Raw genomic sequence first — 17,150 nt, forward strand, 5'->3', positions numbered from 1 at the left:
TTTCGAACATAAACTTCTCGAATAGGAAAATTCGCAAAAGTCTCCTTTACGAATTGATGTTCTTGGAAGGATTGAAGCAAATCCTTTTATTACAAAAACATACAATTAAAACTGAAAAAAACATTTCCTAACTCTTGTGTATTTGTTGAAAAAATTGTTTAGGGAAATTTGTCGCTTAAAATAAAAAGAATGGAAATTTTTTTATAAGGTAACTTTGACAGGCACGCAATTTCTCAACGTATATATTATATCCACATAAATAAATAAAAAATAAAAAATAAATAAAAAACTACAAAATACGAATCTCTTTTAACCCTATACATTCTATTTTACTCAGATACAAAAAAAATATGAATAAAAAAAACCAAAAAAACATAACATGTTTTAACATATTTCTTATTTCCATTTCATTGCCCACGTTTTTCCTGCATAGAGTGTCTGCCAATTTCAAGTTTTAAGGGTTTTCCCCATGATTTTCAAGACCTTTATTTAAAACTGACTTCTCTCTTAAAAACAAGTTAAGCATGCATTGGATACACGTAATAATTTTATCAAAGTACGTGGGATATGTTTTCAGCTATTTATTAATAGTTTGAATGTGCATATTTATTAATTCGCATAATTATTAAACTTTTAGTCCTAAGAGAACATTTAAATTCCTTTCATACAAAACCAACTTTAGCAAGATTTGAAATTTTCTGCTATACTTCAAGGTCTGCCAGCACACAGACAAAGAAAATACAAGGGTGCTATAAGACGTAAAAAGACACGAAAGTTTAAAAAACAAAACATAGAAACAGAAATTGTTGTGTATTTATTTCACCTCCTCCGTCAATTCGTCTTCACTGTTCTGTAGTTCCTCCATCCAATCATTTAGCTCGTTTAAACTCTCGATATCTGATTGGTGCAGTTTTATATCCAGTGAACGGAAATTTTGCGCGATGTGATTATAATTTATTGAACTAAAAGACAATAACAAAAGCATGTTGAGGAATTTTTTACAAAAAAATACAAATTAAAAAATAATACAGAATATTATCATAAGAAAAAAACTTTCGTCAATGGTAACATCAAAGAAACGCTCGAATATCTATGACAAAAATATTAGCTTAGATAAACTCTCGTGAATATAATAAAATATTTTCAACTTTTGCAAATTCAAATTTTCAAGACTGTTGTCTCGAAATTCGCAATTCGAATAATCCAAGAATTTGCAACACAATTTATAACAATATACAGAACCAACCGTGGTATGACTGTAACGTTAACATGGATGGCCCATCTCAGCACAACATGTGAAATGACGTAATCATAATGGCCAGCAATGGCTGTGATTAATTCAGATTCCAGCACAGGATTATACGACAAACCAAATAATTTCCAACGCGAACCTAAATAAGTTATTTAAACTTCTGTTATCACATCTATATACAAGTTAATAAGTTTTAGCACGCAAGTTCGCGAGTCTGTGGTGTTATTTGAAGGAACATTTTGTAAACTTTACATAGAAGGTCCCCACCGTTTTCATACCGTGGTGGGTCAAATGGCGCTCTTGGCCATAAAAGGGTTAAATAAACTTTACTTTACTTTTTGCCTTTTTATTTATGTAATTATGCACAGATTTACCCTTTCAACATCAAAAAGTTGTATCCAAAGATTTAAAGAGATTAAAAAAAACCAAAAAAAAACCAGAAAACACACTCTCACATCCCAAAAAAAAGAAGTATAAATAAAAAAAAAGTTTTCAATGGGAGTTAAGGTGAGTAAAATTTAATAATTTCAAGCAAATATAGTGCAAATAATAACGGCATTACCTAACGTGGAAAAACCCATATATCTGATATTATATTCATCACATATCTTCCTTGTTCCAACATCTTGGTTATAAGGATCAAACCAGTTTTGTACAACTGAAACAGGTTCGACCGACCAATTTAACAGCTCGATGATATTTTTCTGGTAAAAATTACTGACACCCAAACTTCGAATTTTGCCACGATTCTTCATATGTTCCATCGCGCGCCATGATTCTTTCCACGTGCCATGGGGTTCACCTTGAAAACATATTTAACAAGTTTTTTACACGATTTACATACATTACCAAGTTATATCGGTTTTAAATTCTAATTTTAACAAAATTTCCAGATACAGGTGTTTTAGGCAAAATAAAACTTCTTTCAGGGTTGATTTGCGCATGTCCAAAAACATATTACGCATGTGCAGTTTGCACAACCACGATGTGTAGGCTTCATGTAAATGCAACGATGGCGAATTTGGTAAAAGGCTACTGAAGATGAATTTATTGTACATGTCATGATTATTTGCGACTTAACGATCAAAAATCTTGATGTGCAAAAACTCCGAAGGTTTGTTACTTTACAATGAAAGAATAATATAAAAGGAATCGAGTTTATCATGAGCGTTTATTGGGCGTTTAAATCTATAAAGACAAGCCCTTTAAAACTTACCCTCATCGCACGTCAGAAGAAAATCGTCGCATTCAATTGAGTGAATTAAAAACAAATCGATATAAGAAGTATTTAAGTTCTTTAGAGATTCTTCTATAGCCAAGATTGTTTCGTTGTATCCTAAAAACTTCGGATGTAACTTGGTAACAATAAACACTTGTTCACGTGGTATGCCACTTTCACTGAGTGCCTTTCCAACACCTTCCTCACCGTGTGGATAACCATACGCAGTATCAAACATCCTGTAGAAACAAAAAAAATCACAACTCCCTGCGTTTTTTTTTGTATACACAGATTGTTTGGTTTAGCATTGTACTTACATACCTGTATCCGATAGTGAGTGCATATTTTACAGTTTCGTACGTTGACTCATTTAATAGAGCTGTCCCAAATCCAAGAACTGGCACTGTGGTAGAAAAGTACATGCATTAAATACAGTGCACGTCACGGATGCTTTAACATGGAATCAAATACATTGTTTTATAAACAATAAACTTTTGCGTGGAGTCTATTTTTCAGTGGATTTATTTTTGTTACAAATCACAATATATGACTGGTAGCTTATTTATAAATTTTGCTGTGTGGATCTCAAAAATTATGAGAATTCAAAAGTTTTGCGAGGATTTGATTTTGCGAATTTCTTCTCTATAATAATACAGAGACTGTGTCTTGTGGGTGTGTCTGTCTGTAACAGGCAAAGTGGATGTGTCCAAATTTCTTTGATGTTACCGAAAAATGCATGTCTAATATGTTAAAGTATCTGATGTTACAGCGCGACGTCAATATTACTATTATAACATCAATATCTCTATAATAATAGCCGTCGTCTGTCTGTCTCTGCGCGGACCCCCCGCCAATTTAGAAAATGATGTTACGGAAACACGAATATCAAATGCGATATATTTTTATCCACTTTGTTGCGACGGGTAAATATGAAGGACGGGCGAACCCGTGGATTTTTCCACGGGCTAACGACTAGTCTCTTTAATAATAGCCGTCGTCTGTCTGTCTCTGCGCGGACCCCCCGCTGAGTTAGAAAATGATGTTGCGGAAACACAAATATCAAATGCGATATATTTTTATCCACTTTGTTGCGAAGGGTAAATATAAAGGACGGGCGAACCCTTGGATTTTTCCACGGGCCATCGACTAGTCTATATAATAATACCCCAGTTCTGTGTCTCTGTAACAGATGTGTTCATTTTCCTTTGATGTTGCCGAAAAATGCGTGGGTAACTAGGGACCACCTAGGACCAATCTGGGCAAGTTTCCCAAACCTGGGTACCCAAATCCGTTTCGGAATGGACGGGTTAATGACGTCATCAAAAAACCTTCAAACCTTAATATCTCTCCAACCGTTTGTCAAAAGTACATAATCCTATACATTTTCTTGATCAGCGTTTCAAGATCTATACGATAAAGGCAACAGGTATACAAATTACTAAAAAAAAAATTTTAAGTTTTGACGGGCCATTGCTGACATCAGCAAATTTTCTAAACCATATATCTCATTAACCGCTCATCAAAAGCACATGATCATATACATGTTCTTGATCAGCAGTTTAAGTTCTGCACAACGCGAAAACAAGGTTCTATTTTTTTTTGTGGATGGGTTGCTTACGTCATCAAAATTCATATGACGTTTATTTTTCAATTTTATTCTGCCTCAGTGGATTTTTCCATGGGCTTTATCGACTAGTAATACATTCTAAATCAATGGGTGGTTGGATCCAATTCCAAGCATAATAGTTATATCATATATTATATTATATTATATATGTTATATTATGTCTTATTTGGTTTTTAAGGTAATGTAATAAGATAACCTACTTTTATACCCACTGGCTAATACAACATCATCAGGTCTTTTGTTCCGCTTCGGTATTCGTAAATGCAAAATGGCTTCCTCATCATCAAAATCAATGGTGAGGGCATCTTTCATCGTCACATCTGTGTGGCTACAAGGTATCTGCTTTGGTTGATTTGAAAGAAATTCTTTATAATGTGAAAGCGCCTAAAAACAAACAGGTACAGTAAACAACCGAACAAAGCACTAATTCGTAGAGGTAAAACTTTTCTAATGTTTAATTCTATTTAATTGCTGTAAATTTAACATTGTTTTCTACAATAAATTCCGCGAAATCGTTTTTTTGTGACTTAAACGTACACAGTTTTGCGGTTAAATTTTTGCGAACCATAGTTACTACAACTAATTTCAAATTATTTTAAAAATGTTTTAAAATATACTCGAACTAAAATAACTTTTTACTTTTATTTCTTAAAATAAATATGACACCTTGAAAGAAACCAATTTGGTCCTATCATCAATTCAGTGCACTTGAAAAAATGGGGTTGCTTAAAGTTTTTGGACCAATTATAAACAAAGGGGACTATAACTTTCATAATCCTAACTTCAGCTATCATTAACGTTTTTTTCAATACAATCTACACAATTTAAAAGTGTTGGTTAAAGGGTATCCTTGCTAAAAAAATTGCCAGTCGACAGGATACCATGCCTAAACCAATACATACTGAGCATGTGCAATTGTAATAAAAAAATCTATTTTCATCTAATCATACTCGTACTTAAATACACATCACACATCTTCATACTGCTTTTTAACCTTTATTTTTATACTAGGAGTTCTAGGACGGCTTTCCTTTAGGTTTATGGGTTCTCCAATTCAAGCCCTAGGCTTATAAGAGTATTAAATAACCCTCCCTTTTAACTTTCAGGGGTAAAATCAATTGTTGTATACAACAAACCGCTTCTAGGCATTGGAATAACAAAGGATCGACATTATACCTTTAAGTACGGTATGTCATGTTTAAATTCATACGAGAATACGTCAAATTCAATTTTAACATAATTAATCCCTTCTGTTGACATCACGTGATACCATAAGTATGCAGGAATGTAGAAAATATCTCCTAAACAATAAAAAAATACGTAGAAAATATATAACAATTTTTGATATACATAAGTCTATTTAGAAATAAAGCGTCAAATTTAAGCAAATTGACTGATTATGTTGATAATACAAGATGGTAAAGTCTAAAGTATGTGCCCAGTTACATGCCTGGAATTTAGTATTCCCTCACACATCCATGAAACGAAAAGTGAAAAAGGTTTGTACAATGCAAAAAAAATAACCAACAAAACACAACAAGCTTGAGAAAATTATTTTGAGCATAAAAAACAATAATTCAAAGTTGCATATATATTTGTTGTACTCGTTTAGCTCTGATTCATTGCACAACAATTCCTGGACATAAATTCTGTGATCAAAACAAGAGTTTAAGTTTACTAAATACTCCTGAGCTCAAGACAAAATATTAAAAAAGGTACTTGCATCTGTTAAATCTATGAAATGAATGAAAAATCGAATGAAAATCAAATGAAAATGACTTTTAGGGCTAATTTTACAACCACTATTTTCTGAGAGAAAAAATAAATGTGTTTTTAATTTTTTAATTTTGTGTAAGAACTTTTCTACTCACTCTCGAACTCAAATAGAGAAAATATTCTTTTGGTCAATAATTTCTTTTGAATTTTATTCTCCTGAAAAATGTTGGTGGTGCTTACATTAAAAACAACATTTTATTGATACATACCTGGCTGTAAATCGATAACTTGATAAGGCACATCCAAAATTTCTGGATACTTATTCACATCCACATGTGCAGTGTCAACTGACTTGAGATTCTCTCCACTCAACGAATTATTCGTAGCAAACAGCAAAACATATTGTGATGTTGCAAACGAAGCCAGAAGAATATCGGAACTAGCAAACTTGATGTGTTGGCTAGGATCATTATTCATGTGTAAACGAACTGAAGAAATTTCTAAAAGGTGTCAAACAGAAAATTAATAAAACTGAAAATGATAACATCGACTATGATAAATATTTGCTTCTATTCCGCTATTTCACTAATTTTTTTGGAAAAGAAAGTTCTTATGAAAATTAAATGGCTTTAATCCAGTCCCTTCGAATGTCTTTGTCAAGAATAAACATTCAATAAATAAAGTAATGTTGAGTAAACACTAAAATCGTTTCATTTATGCAATCATTGTCCAAAGTTAGAAAAGAGTACATGTTACTAAATTTGCTTACAGTTTCTCTAATATTAAGGTTCACTTAGACGATAATGAAGGTACAATAGAATTTATTCGATTATGAATATGATGTGGAGACTTACTTTTCGCTAATTCATTACATTGTAATACCAGTGGCAGGTACACCCCTTGCAGTAATTTGCTATCGTTTGGAATAATTGTATTTACTTGATGCTTAAACTCAATAATTTTTCCAAATAGTTTCTCATGCGGACTATCCAGCACTGGCAATTTTTCATGGGTAAATATTTCATAGACATAACTTAAGTTGTGCCATTTTCCATTGATGGGCCAATGACGTGAAACTCCTAAGAAGTAAAAATTAATAAAGATTTTATAACAAACTTTTTGAAAAAAAACCTGTAAAAATGACAAGCACAGTAAATGATTAGACAAAACGAGATATAACTTAAATTATATGTCGAGAAAAAACTTTTTATCAGCGTATAGCTTTATTGTTTGCATTACTGCTTAGAGCTCAGCCTTCCTAATTTACGTTGGTACTCGGCAATGTCTTATGAAAACAAAACAGACAAAGAAAAAGCATTCCACGTCAGCAATTTTAATAATCTTTTAACTAGCTTAATAATCCAGATTGTATTTTTGAAGGTTGTTACTGTCAATTTAATTACGCCGCATAGATTTTGATCTAGATATAAATTTTGACATTTTGACATTTTCCATATAGATTAGGGTTCGAATTAGAAATACAAAGTTGGGTTCGAAAAAATGTGCTGCTTGTAGAAAAAACCTCATTGCAGCTGTGTTTGGGAAGGATTGTAGCCCACTTGTCATTGATCTCTTGTGTTAATGGTTATTTCGTTGCAACAACCAATATAGACATGAAATACAAACAATTGATGAAAAAATGGGATTTACAATTAAATCCCTAAGACAGCATTTCGATTTGCAAATTACGAATAGCAACTTGCAAATGTAAACCCTGTAGATAACACAAGAGTAAAACAATATCACTGGTCCTTGTAAATATAGAGAAAGATGAAAAGTTGGTTCAAAATTAGTGTTGGTATGAAGAATAACTAGATTGTTAAAAAGTTATAAAGTAAGACATTGATTGTTAGAAAGGTGTTGGTCTGCATCAGAAAGTACATAAAGAAGAGTATTGGATAAAAAGACCACTGAGAAAGAAAGAGTTAGTGACTTTAGATCAGTTATTACAGAGTTAAACTAATTATGGTACTCATTTGCCTCCTAAGTTTTTTAAAACCCCAAATTGAGATCAATGTTGGTTTAGCAAAGACATTTATAAGAGGATCTTATACAAAAGTACTTACAAAATGTTATTGCACACAGTTCTCTATTGTATATCTGAAAAATAAATCATACCTTTAAGGAGAACAGGAGAATACTGAAGAATATATCGTTTGTAGAAATCACTTCCGCCTGGACTAAATTGAAGTGATGCTATAGACAGACTTTCTGGAATTCTCTGTTTACCAAGAGGAAGCATGTGACCTAATAAGGCAAAAAAAGACAATCGCTAAAAAATACAACAGCACAAGCCGTAAACAGTTTTTACACAAATTAAAAACAAAGTTCAATATTTTTTTTGTTCTCTAAAGATACAGTAATCCCTTTTGACACACAGTAGATTTAAAACATTTCAAAATTACTAGATATTTTTTCTTTAGAAAGTATATATCTTCTGAAAAAAAGAGTAATTGGTCCACAGAATGATGCATTTTATATATTATAAGGAAATTTAAAATAGGAGAAAAAATCAGAACTAGAAAAATACACCCTTTTTCACACTTTGATAACTCATATATATTTTTCTTCACAAAAAGCACAGGATCAAATTGTACATTTTTTCAAAAAAAAAAATGTTTAAAAAATTTGCTATTTTTCTCTAAAGTTACCAACAAAACTTATTTTTGGCATTATAAAAAGAAGGTCAATGACACAAAAAAGTCTCAATGACACAACAGTGATTATTGTGTCACATTTCGACAAAATAGAGGAAAGAAAGAAATTGCAATAAAAAATTACTTCTCCTTCAATCTGTTAAAATGTGTCAAAAAATTTACATTTGGTATGTAAAGTGTAAAACTTTTCAAAAACTGACTTAAAAACCGTCAAAATAGTTAATCAGATTTGCCAGTTAAATTTTTTCTACCAACTGAAATAAGACAATATAGACATTTATATATTTATTTGTGTTTCTATGGTTTAAAAGGCAGGGTAAGAGGGGGTAAGTTGTGCATATTTAGGTTATGCTGGTATTCTAAAGTATTACTTTGCTATTTATGACTTTATCTATTATAAGCTGTACTTGTTGGTAGTTTGTTGTTGCCTTTGTTGACAGTTAACTTAGAAGCTGTCTTTGTCAACACTTTGTTTAGAAGTTGTATCTGTCAACACTTTGTTTAGAACAAAAATTGCTAAATTATGGCACATCCACATCCTTTGCGAGCTTTAATTACAGTCAAACTTGTACTTTTGTTGTTTCAGCTTTTCTAATTCATATTTTCTTTTTATAGTTGGGCAACTTGAAATTACAAAAGTTTTGCTTTTATTTTTTCTCTCATTTTAACTACTGGTTGATGTATGGGGGTGTGCAATTTGAAAACCAAAATATATGTTGCCAACAGGAAACATAATTTTGACAACATGGGGCAGGCAAATTACATGTCACAGTTACCAACGTGAAATAAGTCGAATTAGAAGGCTGTGTTTTTTTTCTGAGTTGACAGGAATTAAACATAAACAGATATTTTCTCTTACCAACATGATTTTCCAACAAAACCGGAGTTACTGATGCACACAACCAAACAAACATGGAAAGCATTGCAACAAATCTATATACAGTCTAAAAATAATTCAATTCAACATAACAGCAATAACATATTTCTTATGCCACAGGCATTTAGTGATAGCATATTTATTATGTTAAAAAGAGCCTTTACACCTGCTTCAATTGATGGTTTTGTTTGAGAATACTCTTGAGAAAAAATGAAAAAATGTAAATTTTTTTATATGCAAAAACACTTAAAACATAAAAAGAATTTAAGTTTTAAAAAATTATAGTCTACTCATAAATATATAATATCCTCACTTCTTATTTATCCATATATAACGATATAATACACACGTCTAAGTCAGAAAAATATTGTAAAGCAATATTTACAACTAGAGTTGTCTCTTTTCTCTTTTCTATAACAAAGAGGTTGTGAAATTAGTTTTTTTTTCTATTTTTTATCTTTGTACCTGTCAAGACAACTGCTAAACACCGTGATTGATGTGAGATGGGAAAATAACAAAATAACAAAACGATAATGAAGTAAAATCAGTAAATAAGATTTTCCATCACTTCTCCATGTTGCAGATCAAGTGTTTTATTTAGTTTTACATTACTTGTTAAACAATTATCCATATCGAATAGGACATTTTAAATTTAATTTTGTATGTTTCATCTAAAATAAAACATTATATAGTATAATATAATCAGCTGAATAGGCTAAATATTTCCACTTAATCACTCCAGCTGTTTATATTAATTCCAGGTTTATATAAGTTTTTGCATAGGTTATACCATGGTCTCAATGATCCTATGTACTTTGCCAAACCTTGTGGAGATACTCATTCTCCATATGCCCCACTTTTAGCACACAATAGCCTAGACTTTAAACTACAGTGTAGCATGGAGCATATTTTTCTGTAGCAGACTTTAGTGAGGCGCATCAATGTCTGTTGTACAGTGTAGCAGGCCCTTCCTTTCCCTGTTAAAATGTAGTAATTTTTCGTAGTGATGCTTAGTAATACGTTATTTTCTGTAGCAGGCCATAGTAGAACGTATTTCTCTGTAGTAGATTGTAGTAGAGCGTATTTCCTTGTAGTAGACTGAAGTACAGCATAGAAGCCTGCAGTAAAGTGTAGTAGCCTGTAGTAGAACGTAGTAGAGCGTGTTTCTCAGTATTAAAGTGTAATAGGCTGTAATAAGCGTAATAGCCTGTCGTGGAGTGCATTAGAGCATAGTAGAGTGTAGTAGCCTGTAGTAGAATGTAGTAAAACGTATTTCTCTGTAATAGAGCGTTGTAGCCTGTAGTAGAGTGTATTTCTCTGTAGTAGTGTAGTATATTGTAGTAGAGTGTAATTCTCAGTAGTAGAGTGTATTAGCCTGTAGTAGATGGATGATGAATTTCATGTGTCATCAAGAAAAAAGTAAGCAGAATAAAACCTTTTCAAACACACACATTCATTACTTTTTTCTCATAATATCTCACTAGATTTTTATGCTCTAGAATCATACACAATCTCTTTATTCTTGATGATGACGGTCCATTTGATGGCAATTGAGGGATATCACTTTTCTTCTTGCCACACTTAACAACTGAAGATAGTGATACCTTAGTATTGCAAATATGCCTATTGTACTGCAATTTTTGATTGTGAAATATCACATTATAATACTGCTTCAGCTAATTGTGGTGATTTAGAAGATGTCCATCATAGCATGCTTCTAATTAAGAGGCGGTGAAGGCCTTCATTGGCTTCTGTCCCTTGTCCCGGAGGAATACAAGACAAGCAACCTTTTCCCACATGACCCATCAATTTTTTGAGTTCTCCAATAAAATTTTTTGGTTTTCCAACAGGGAATTGTTTGATGAGTTCCTTGTTGGTACAAATTTTCAATATTTTGTACAATTTCTTCCAGTTGTGGAGTGTTCATTGAACGTACATGGCCGATGTCCTCTGTGTGTCGGAAAAATGTAACTTCATTACCCAATGAAAAATTTTGAGAATATAATATAAGGAGAATATAAGAAAACAGCCGGAAGATTGAACCTTCTTAGAAAAATGCGACCATTTCTGAGTTTTAAAGCTGCATATAAAATCTATCAGATGGTAATTGAACCCATTTTATTGTATAGTTCTCTTTTAAATTTAAAATTAACGATGACCCAACAAAAAAAGTTACAATCAATAGAAAATCGACCCGGACAAATAGTTAGAGGAAAAAATATGATTGGGAGTATTGAAGGAAAGATGAAAAATGGGCATGCGTTTTGGTAAAAAGCTGTTTGACGAGCACTGTCTGCGGAAATTTCAATAATTATTTTGTTATCAATGAGCATTCAATTAACACACGGAATCGAAATATGTTAGTGAAATTACCACGTATAAAATTGGAGTTCGGAAAAAGATCCTTCAAATATCTTGGTGCAGCATTGACTTACCATTAAAAATACGTTGTTGCAATAACTTATTTCAGTTCAAAAAATTAGTTTATCAACATTTTATGTAAATATTTGCTTTTAAAATATGTTTTATATGTTTTTAGTAATTATTTAAGTAGCTTCTGTTTCTAACTATTGCGCATTTGGTTTCACATTTTTCTTTTTTCTTTTTTTCTTGGTATGTACATGCATTTTATACCCATTTGTTAGCTAACTCATGAGCGGTTATTTAGTAGATAATTTATATTTTATTATATTTTTCTTTCATTTATATATTTTTACTGACAGGGCACACAATGATAGCAGTAGTTCATTTTACTGAAGTGTAAAAAATCCTGTATAAACATTGTTTAATAATAATAATAATAAAAACGTAATCTAATAAAGCATTTCTATTGCCGTTTTTCGTTCTTAAAATTTTAAAATGCAATCTAAAAAAGCATTTCTAACGCCACTTAAAAATATTCGATTTACAATTTTATCATTTTCTTCGCAAAGTGATTCGCAAAAATGGCATCTCGTTTCGCAAATTGTGAATTGCTAATTCAAACCTTGATTATATAATGGTGAAATATGTTTGCTAGCAAAAATGTAATACTGATGACTATTGCTTAAATAGTTCGCTTTATAGAAAAAAAAAATATAAAAAATACATTGCAGAATATGTTTGTCGTAACACCTCATATATCATATTTTTTGCCTATTCCTTAAAAAAATTTGCACATGTAGAACATAGATTTTTTATTGCACGAAAAACATTAAAACAACACTAACATTTTTTATATATATAATTTTATAGTTTTTGTTATAAGTGAAAGGAGAATAACTTCAGTATAAATTTCCAAAGGAAACAATCTTAACCTGCTGTATAACTTTCGAAACAACACCATATTCTGTATAACTTTTGATACAGCAAAGAATAATTCTTGCTGCATAATTTTCGAAACAGCACAAGAAAACTTCTTGCTGCATAGCTACTAATTTTGCTAAACAAGAGAACGAATTTATTCAGTTCTTTTAAAGGGAGACAATTATTAATTTTTTTTGCAACAAAAAAATTATTTATTATCTGCGTACGTAATGTAAAAATACACAGAAAATATGCTTGTCGCAACACTCCCCTCTGTTGTAGGGCCATTTCTTGAACACTTTTCAGCATACAAGGTGTTGCATGCCTAGCATCTGCATTGACTAAATCATGGTAGAATGAGGTGGAAGAGCATCAAAGTAAATGGAAAGTTACTTTCATCCACAAAGACTTGTATTTTAAAGTTATGCTGCTGAAGTTATTTCTAAAGTTTTGTTAAGTTAAGAAAAAAAGATTGCAATGAAATGTTCAAAAGGATAATTTTCTTTTTAAAAAGTCTTTTAAACAAAAACCGCATGAAACAATAGTTTTATGCAAGTTTTTTCTTGCGTAATGCTTTGTTAGAATGAATGTTAAGAAATTCATTTTGTAAAACAAACTAAGTTTGGAAGATATACAAAAATAATGCGAAAAAACATTTCTTAAAACAATTTTTTGCGCAATTTATTATAATATTTCGCATAGTTATCAAATTAATAAAATTCTATTACTTGCACTAATACCTAAGGGGATTATATTTTCAATAAGTTTTAACAATGAAACTCTCCCAGTTATGAGAAAATATTTACAGTATTGTTTTATTGTTAAATCACTCACAACATAGCTCTCAATTTTGGGGTTCGCAAGTTTAAAACTTTTCACCAAACTTAATTCCCACAAAACAAATAATTTAGGTCATCCCCAGAATTCAATTCCTGCAAAAAATAAAAATGAGTCAACCACCCATCCGGAAAATCTACTTTTAGTGAAATTTAGAAATGTACTCACAAGAGGAGTTTATATTTAGAAATACGTCAAGATTTTTTTTCGCTATGCCTAGTTTTCAATTGTGATTTATCCTGCAGAGAAAAAAAAGCAAGAAATCTATCATTCTGTAACAATATCATCAATGTTTCATTCACAAAAGTTCAAAGAAAATGCTAATCGCAGCCTGTCTGGCCAGGCATAATGTCAGTGTTTACAATCTGGTCACCACAACATAACAGGGGAAAAAAAATCATAATCATAATAATTCGGCTGTTCTTGTTTATAAACAGGCCACTTTTGCAATCTTGGCTGGACATCATCATCAAATTAAATTTATTTTTAGAACCACTTTACCAAGTTGTGCGAAATCACGAACCCAATTAGGTTCCCACAAACGATAGGTCAAATTAAAAACAGCTAGTTTACAAGCACAACATCAGGTAATCAAGTAAATATAACTGGCTATATATAAGGTACAGAATAATTCAGGTATGGATGCCTGAATTGTAATGTACCCCCTTCCATTCCGTGTGAAGAATTATCTGACAACGCCATAGGGGGTACAGAATAATCCAGGTATGGATTCTTAATTATTTATATATTTATTATACATCGAAAGGAATATTTTTGTTATGCCAAGGAGAAGTGAAAACAAGCACTGTGTCAGTCACCGTGCAAAATGTAGTACGGAAACGTACTTGACGCTAAAATATGTTTTTTAAAATATAGGGGAATGCAGAAAAATAGCTATATTTTAGTACAAGCTACCATACCATATATAATAACAAAATAAGATATATAAAAACTGAAATTCTGTTTCTGCCATACCTAGCAAGTCTTAAAACACAGTAATAAAGATTAAAGGGTTAAGACCAATAGATAAACTATTCTTCCTTTAAAGACAGCGGAGTAGACTGGTAGAATGTTTCATCTCTTCCTCTTCCTTCACCCCATGACTTTTGCAAGCAAATCGGATATGGACCGCCATCTGCTCATATTCTTTTTGACTCGCTTGCCTTGTTTTGAACGAATTGTTTTTGCAAAGAAAACTTGGATAACTAAAAGATTATAAACAAATCGTAAACAAATATGGCGGTAATGGCTTCCATCGTAGCAGTTGTAGGTTTTCATTTAATTACTTTTTTACTTTTATTTCTTTTGATATTTGCTTAGTTGCATTTCTCAGGGTCCACCAAATACTACAGCTAAATGATAAATAATTTCTCCATATTCTCGGATATTTCTTGATGTTGGTGAGTTAGGTATTTGGTTCTTTGCCTTCTTGCCGCTTCTGTCATTATTTTTGAACATTACAGGCATATAATCTAATGTCAATCAGAAGAATGTAAAGGGGCTAGGAGTCATAAACTTAACTACATAATGCAATTATTGTATTTTTTGTCATATTAAAATGCATGGGTGTTTCTTTAAGAATCTAAATAAAGTGGACGACAGACAGACCTGCCTGTCTTTACATAAATAACGGGCCAATGCGTTTGCAGCTGTGACGGCCCACCTGTTTACACAAATGGAAAGAAATTGATTTCATCTATATAAAAAAAATTTAATGATATTATTAGAATCAAAAATGCTGTCATATTCGTAAAATGTTTCTTATTTTAACGATAAAGTTAAAAAGATCCGTTGTACCAAAATATTTATGTCCTTGGCACATAATTAGAATATGGTATTTATAGTTGTTTCAGGATAGACATCAATATAATAACATCCTTCGGGTCATAAATGACGTCATTTTTTTATCAAAATGTTCTTTAAATCTTTGTCTGTGTATATAATATTTCTATGAGAAATATATTTCCTAGCAGCAGCTTTTAGTACCAACATGTAACAAACATTACCTTACAACACTTTGATTTATAAATTTTTCCAAATTTTTTGTGTCATCTAAATTATAATACAGTGTGTCGGTGTGTTTGTTAGGGGCAATTTCAACATGTGTTCGTTTTCCTTTGATGCAGCCGAAAAACTTTTGTCTCAAATTTCAACCCACAAATTATATGTCATAATGTCAAAAACATGAATTAAGTGCCAATACCAATATTAGGACCAACAATCAGTATGTTTATTATTTTTTATTGACAATATATTTCGGATAAACATTATCCATCCTCAGGTCTAAAAGCAAATAAATAATGTTAAAAAACAGTTAAAAACAAGTATAAAATTATTCAACATATCATACATAAACTATACCTCTCACACTACAACAAATCAAATTTACAAGAAAATCTAAAAACAAAACAAGTTTAGAAGAGAGTAAGGTAATTAAATTTTTATTACCAATGCTCTGCTTCTATATTCGTCTTTTGTATTTAAAACCGGTTTGATGTAATTGATCATTAACGCCTCAAGAGTCATTGAATGATAAACGTTCCGTGTTGATGAACATAAAATTGATACATTTTCCATTGTTAAAAGATTATTGCAATCGTCGAAATGCTTTCCCACCGGACCAGTTCTTTTATGTTCCTTAAGTCGTTTGATTAAATGTCGGCTCGTCTGTCCGACATAGCACGAGTTGCATCGTGGACATTCTATTTTGTATACCAAACAACTTTTGAAACATTTTTCAATTACAGGTTTCAATGGAGGCAGAGAACTTTTCAACTTTTTCAATGTGAAAATAATTTTACACGGAATATTCAACTTTCCCATAGAAGTTTCAAATTTCTCCGAAACTCGCCCACGATATTGAATGAAAATCATCTTCTCTTCAGACTCTTCTTTCTCGTTTTCTTCATCAGGATTCTCGTTTAATCAAACGAACATAAAAGAACTGGTCCGGTGTGAAAGCATTTCGACGATTGCAATAATCTTTTAACAATGGAAAATGTATCAATTTTATGTTCATCAACACGGAACGTTTATCATTTAATGACTCTTGAGGCGTTAATGATCAATTACATCAAACCGGTTTTAAATACAAAAGACGAATATAGAAGCAGAGCATTGGTAATAAAAATTTAATTACCTTACTCTCTTCTAAACTCGTTTTGTTTTTAGATTTTCTTGTAAATTTGATTTGTTGTAGTGTGAGGTATAGTTTATGTATGATATGTTGAATAATTTTATACTTGTTTTTAACTGTTTTTTAACATTATTTATTTGCTTTTAGACCTGAGGATGGATAATGTTTATCCGAAATATATTGTCAATAAAAAATAATAAACATACTCATTGTTGGTCCTAATATTGGTATTTTATCGTGAAGCCACAATGTTTTTATCTTAAGTGTCAATAGCTTAAATTTATTAATGAAGCCATTTCAATGCATATAACTTGAGGCCAAATAACTTGGAAACGAGGTGGTAACGTCAGTTAACTTTTACCCTGCAAGTAACTACTGACAACCTGACTTAAACATTTTCTTGACCTATGATAATCTATGGTCTTAATGAAGGCAATGGGTATACAAATTTTAAAAAAAATTATATTCTGTCACGTCTCTGGTGGCGTTAGCAAAATTTTCAATAATACGAATAGCAATGAAGCCTCAGAAAACAGTATAGTCA

General features: G+C 31.4%; 1 protein-coding gene across 2 annotated transcripts; it reads right to left on the reverse strand.

Annotated features, from left to right (window-relative positions):
* Nucleotides 1-441: 441 nt before the first annotated feature.
* Nucleotides 442-14,582, reverse strand: LOC130641380 (uncharacterized). 2 transcript variants are annotated; one of them, XM_057448155.1, is made up of 12 exons: nucleotides 14,446-14,582; nucleotides 9,331-9,415; nucleotides 7,933-8,061; nucleotides 6,669-6,893; nucleotides 6,084-6,314; nucleotides 5,275-5,399; nucleotides 4,299-4,482; nucleotides 2,793-2,874; nucleotides 2,469-2,710; nucleotides 1,815-2,054; nucleotides 1,247-1,391; nucleotides 442-962 (listed from the first exon to the last, which is right to left on the reverse strand). In XM_057448155.1, the coding sequence occupies exons 2-12, from the start codon at nucleotides 9,392-9,394 to the stop codon at nucleotides 815-817; spliced, it is 1,815 nt and encodes a 604-aa protein (XP_057304138.1). In that variant the 5' UTR covers nucleotides 9,395-9,415; nucleotides 14,446-14,582; the 3' UTR covers nucleotides 442-814. The 2 variants fall into 2 exon arrangements, with proteins under 2 accessions (XP_057304138.1, XP_057304137.1); XM_057448154.1 differs by lacking the exon at nucleotides 14,446-14,582 and having other exon boundaries at nucleotides 9,331-9,482.
* Between the last annotated feature and the right edge of the window lie 2,568 nt (nucleotides 14,583-17,150).

The sequence above is a fragment of the Hydractinia symbiolongicarpus genome, chromosome 4, assembly GCF_029227915.1.
Source record: "Hydractinia symbiolongicarpus strain clone_291-10 chromosome 4, HSymV2.1, whole genome shotgun sequence".
Lineage (NCBI taxonomy): Eukaryota > Metazoa > Cnidaria > Hydrozoa > Anthoathecata > Hydractiniidae > Hydractinia > Hydractinia symbiolongicarpus.

Coding starts and splice junctions, on each gene's coding strand:
- LOC130641380 (XM_057448155.1), bottom strand. CDS start 9,394: ATGCTTTCCATGTTTGTTTGGTTGTGTGCATCAGTAACTCCGGTTTTG. Junction 2,055..2,468: donor TCTTCTGACGTGCGATGAGG/GTAAGTTTTAAA, acceptor TATGTTTTCAAG/GTGAACCCCATGGCACGTGG. Junction 1,392..1,814: donor TATGGGTTTTTCCACGTTAG/GTAATGCCGTTA, acceptor TAACTTATTTAG/GTTCGCGTTGGAAATTATTT.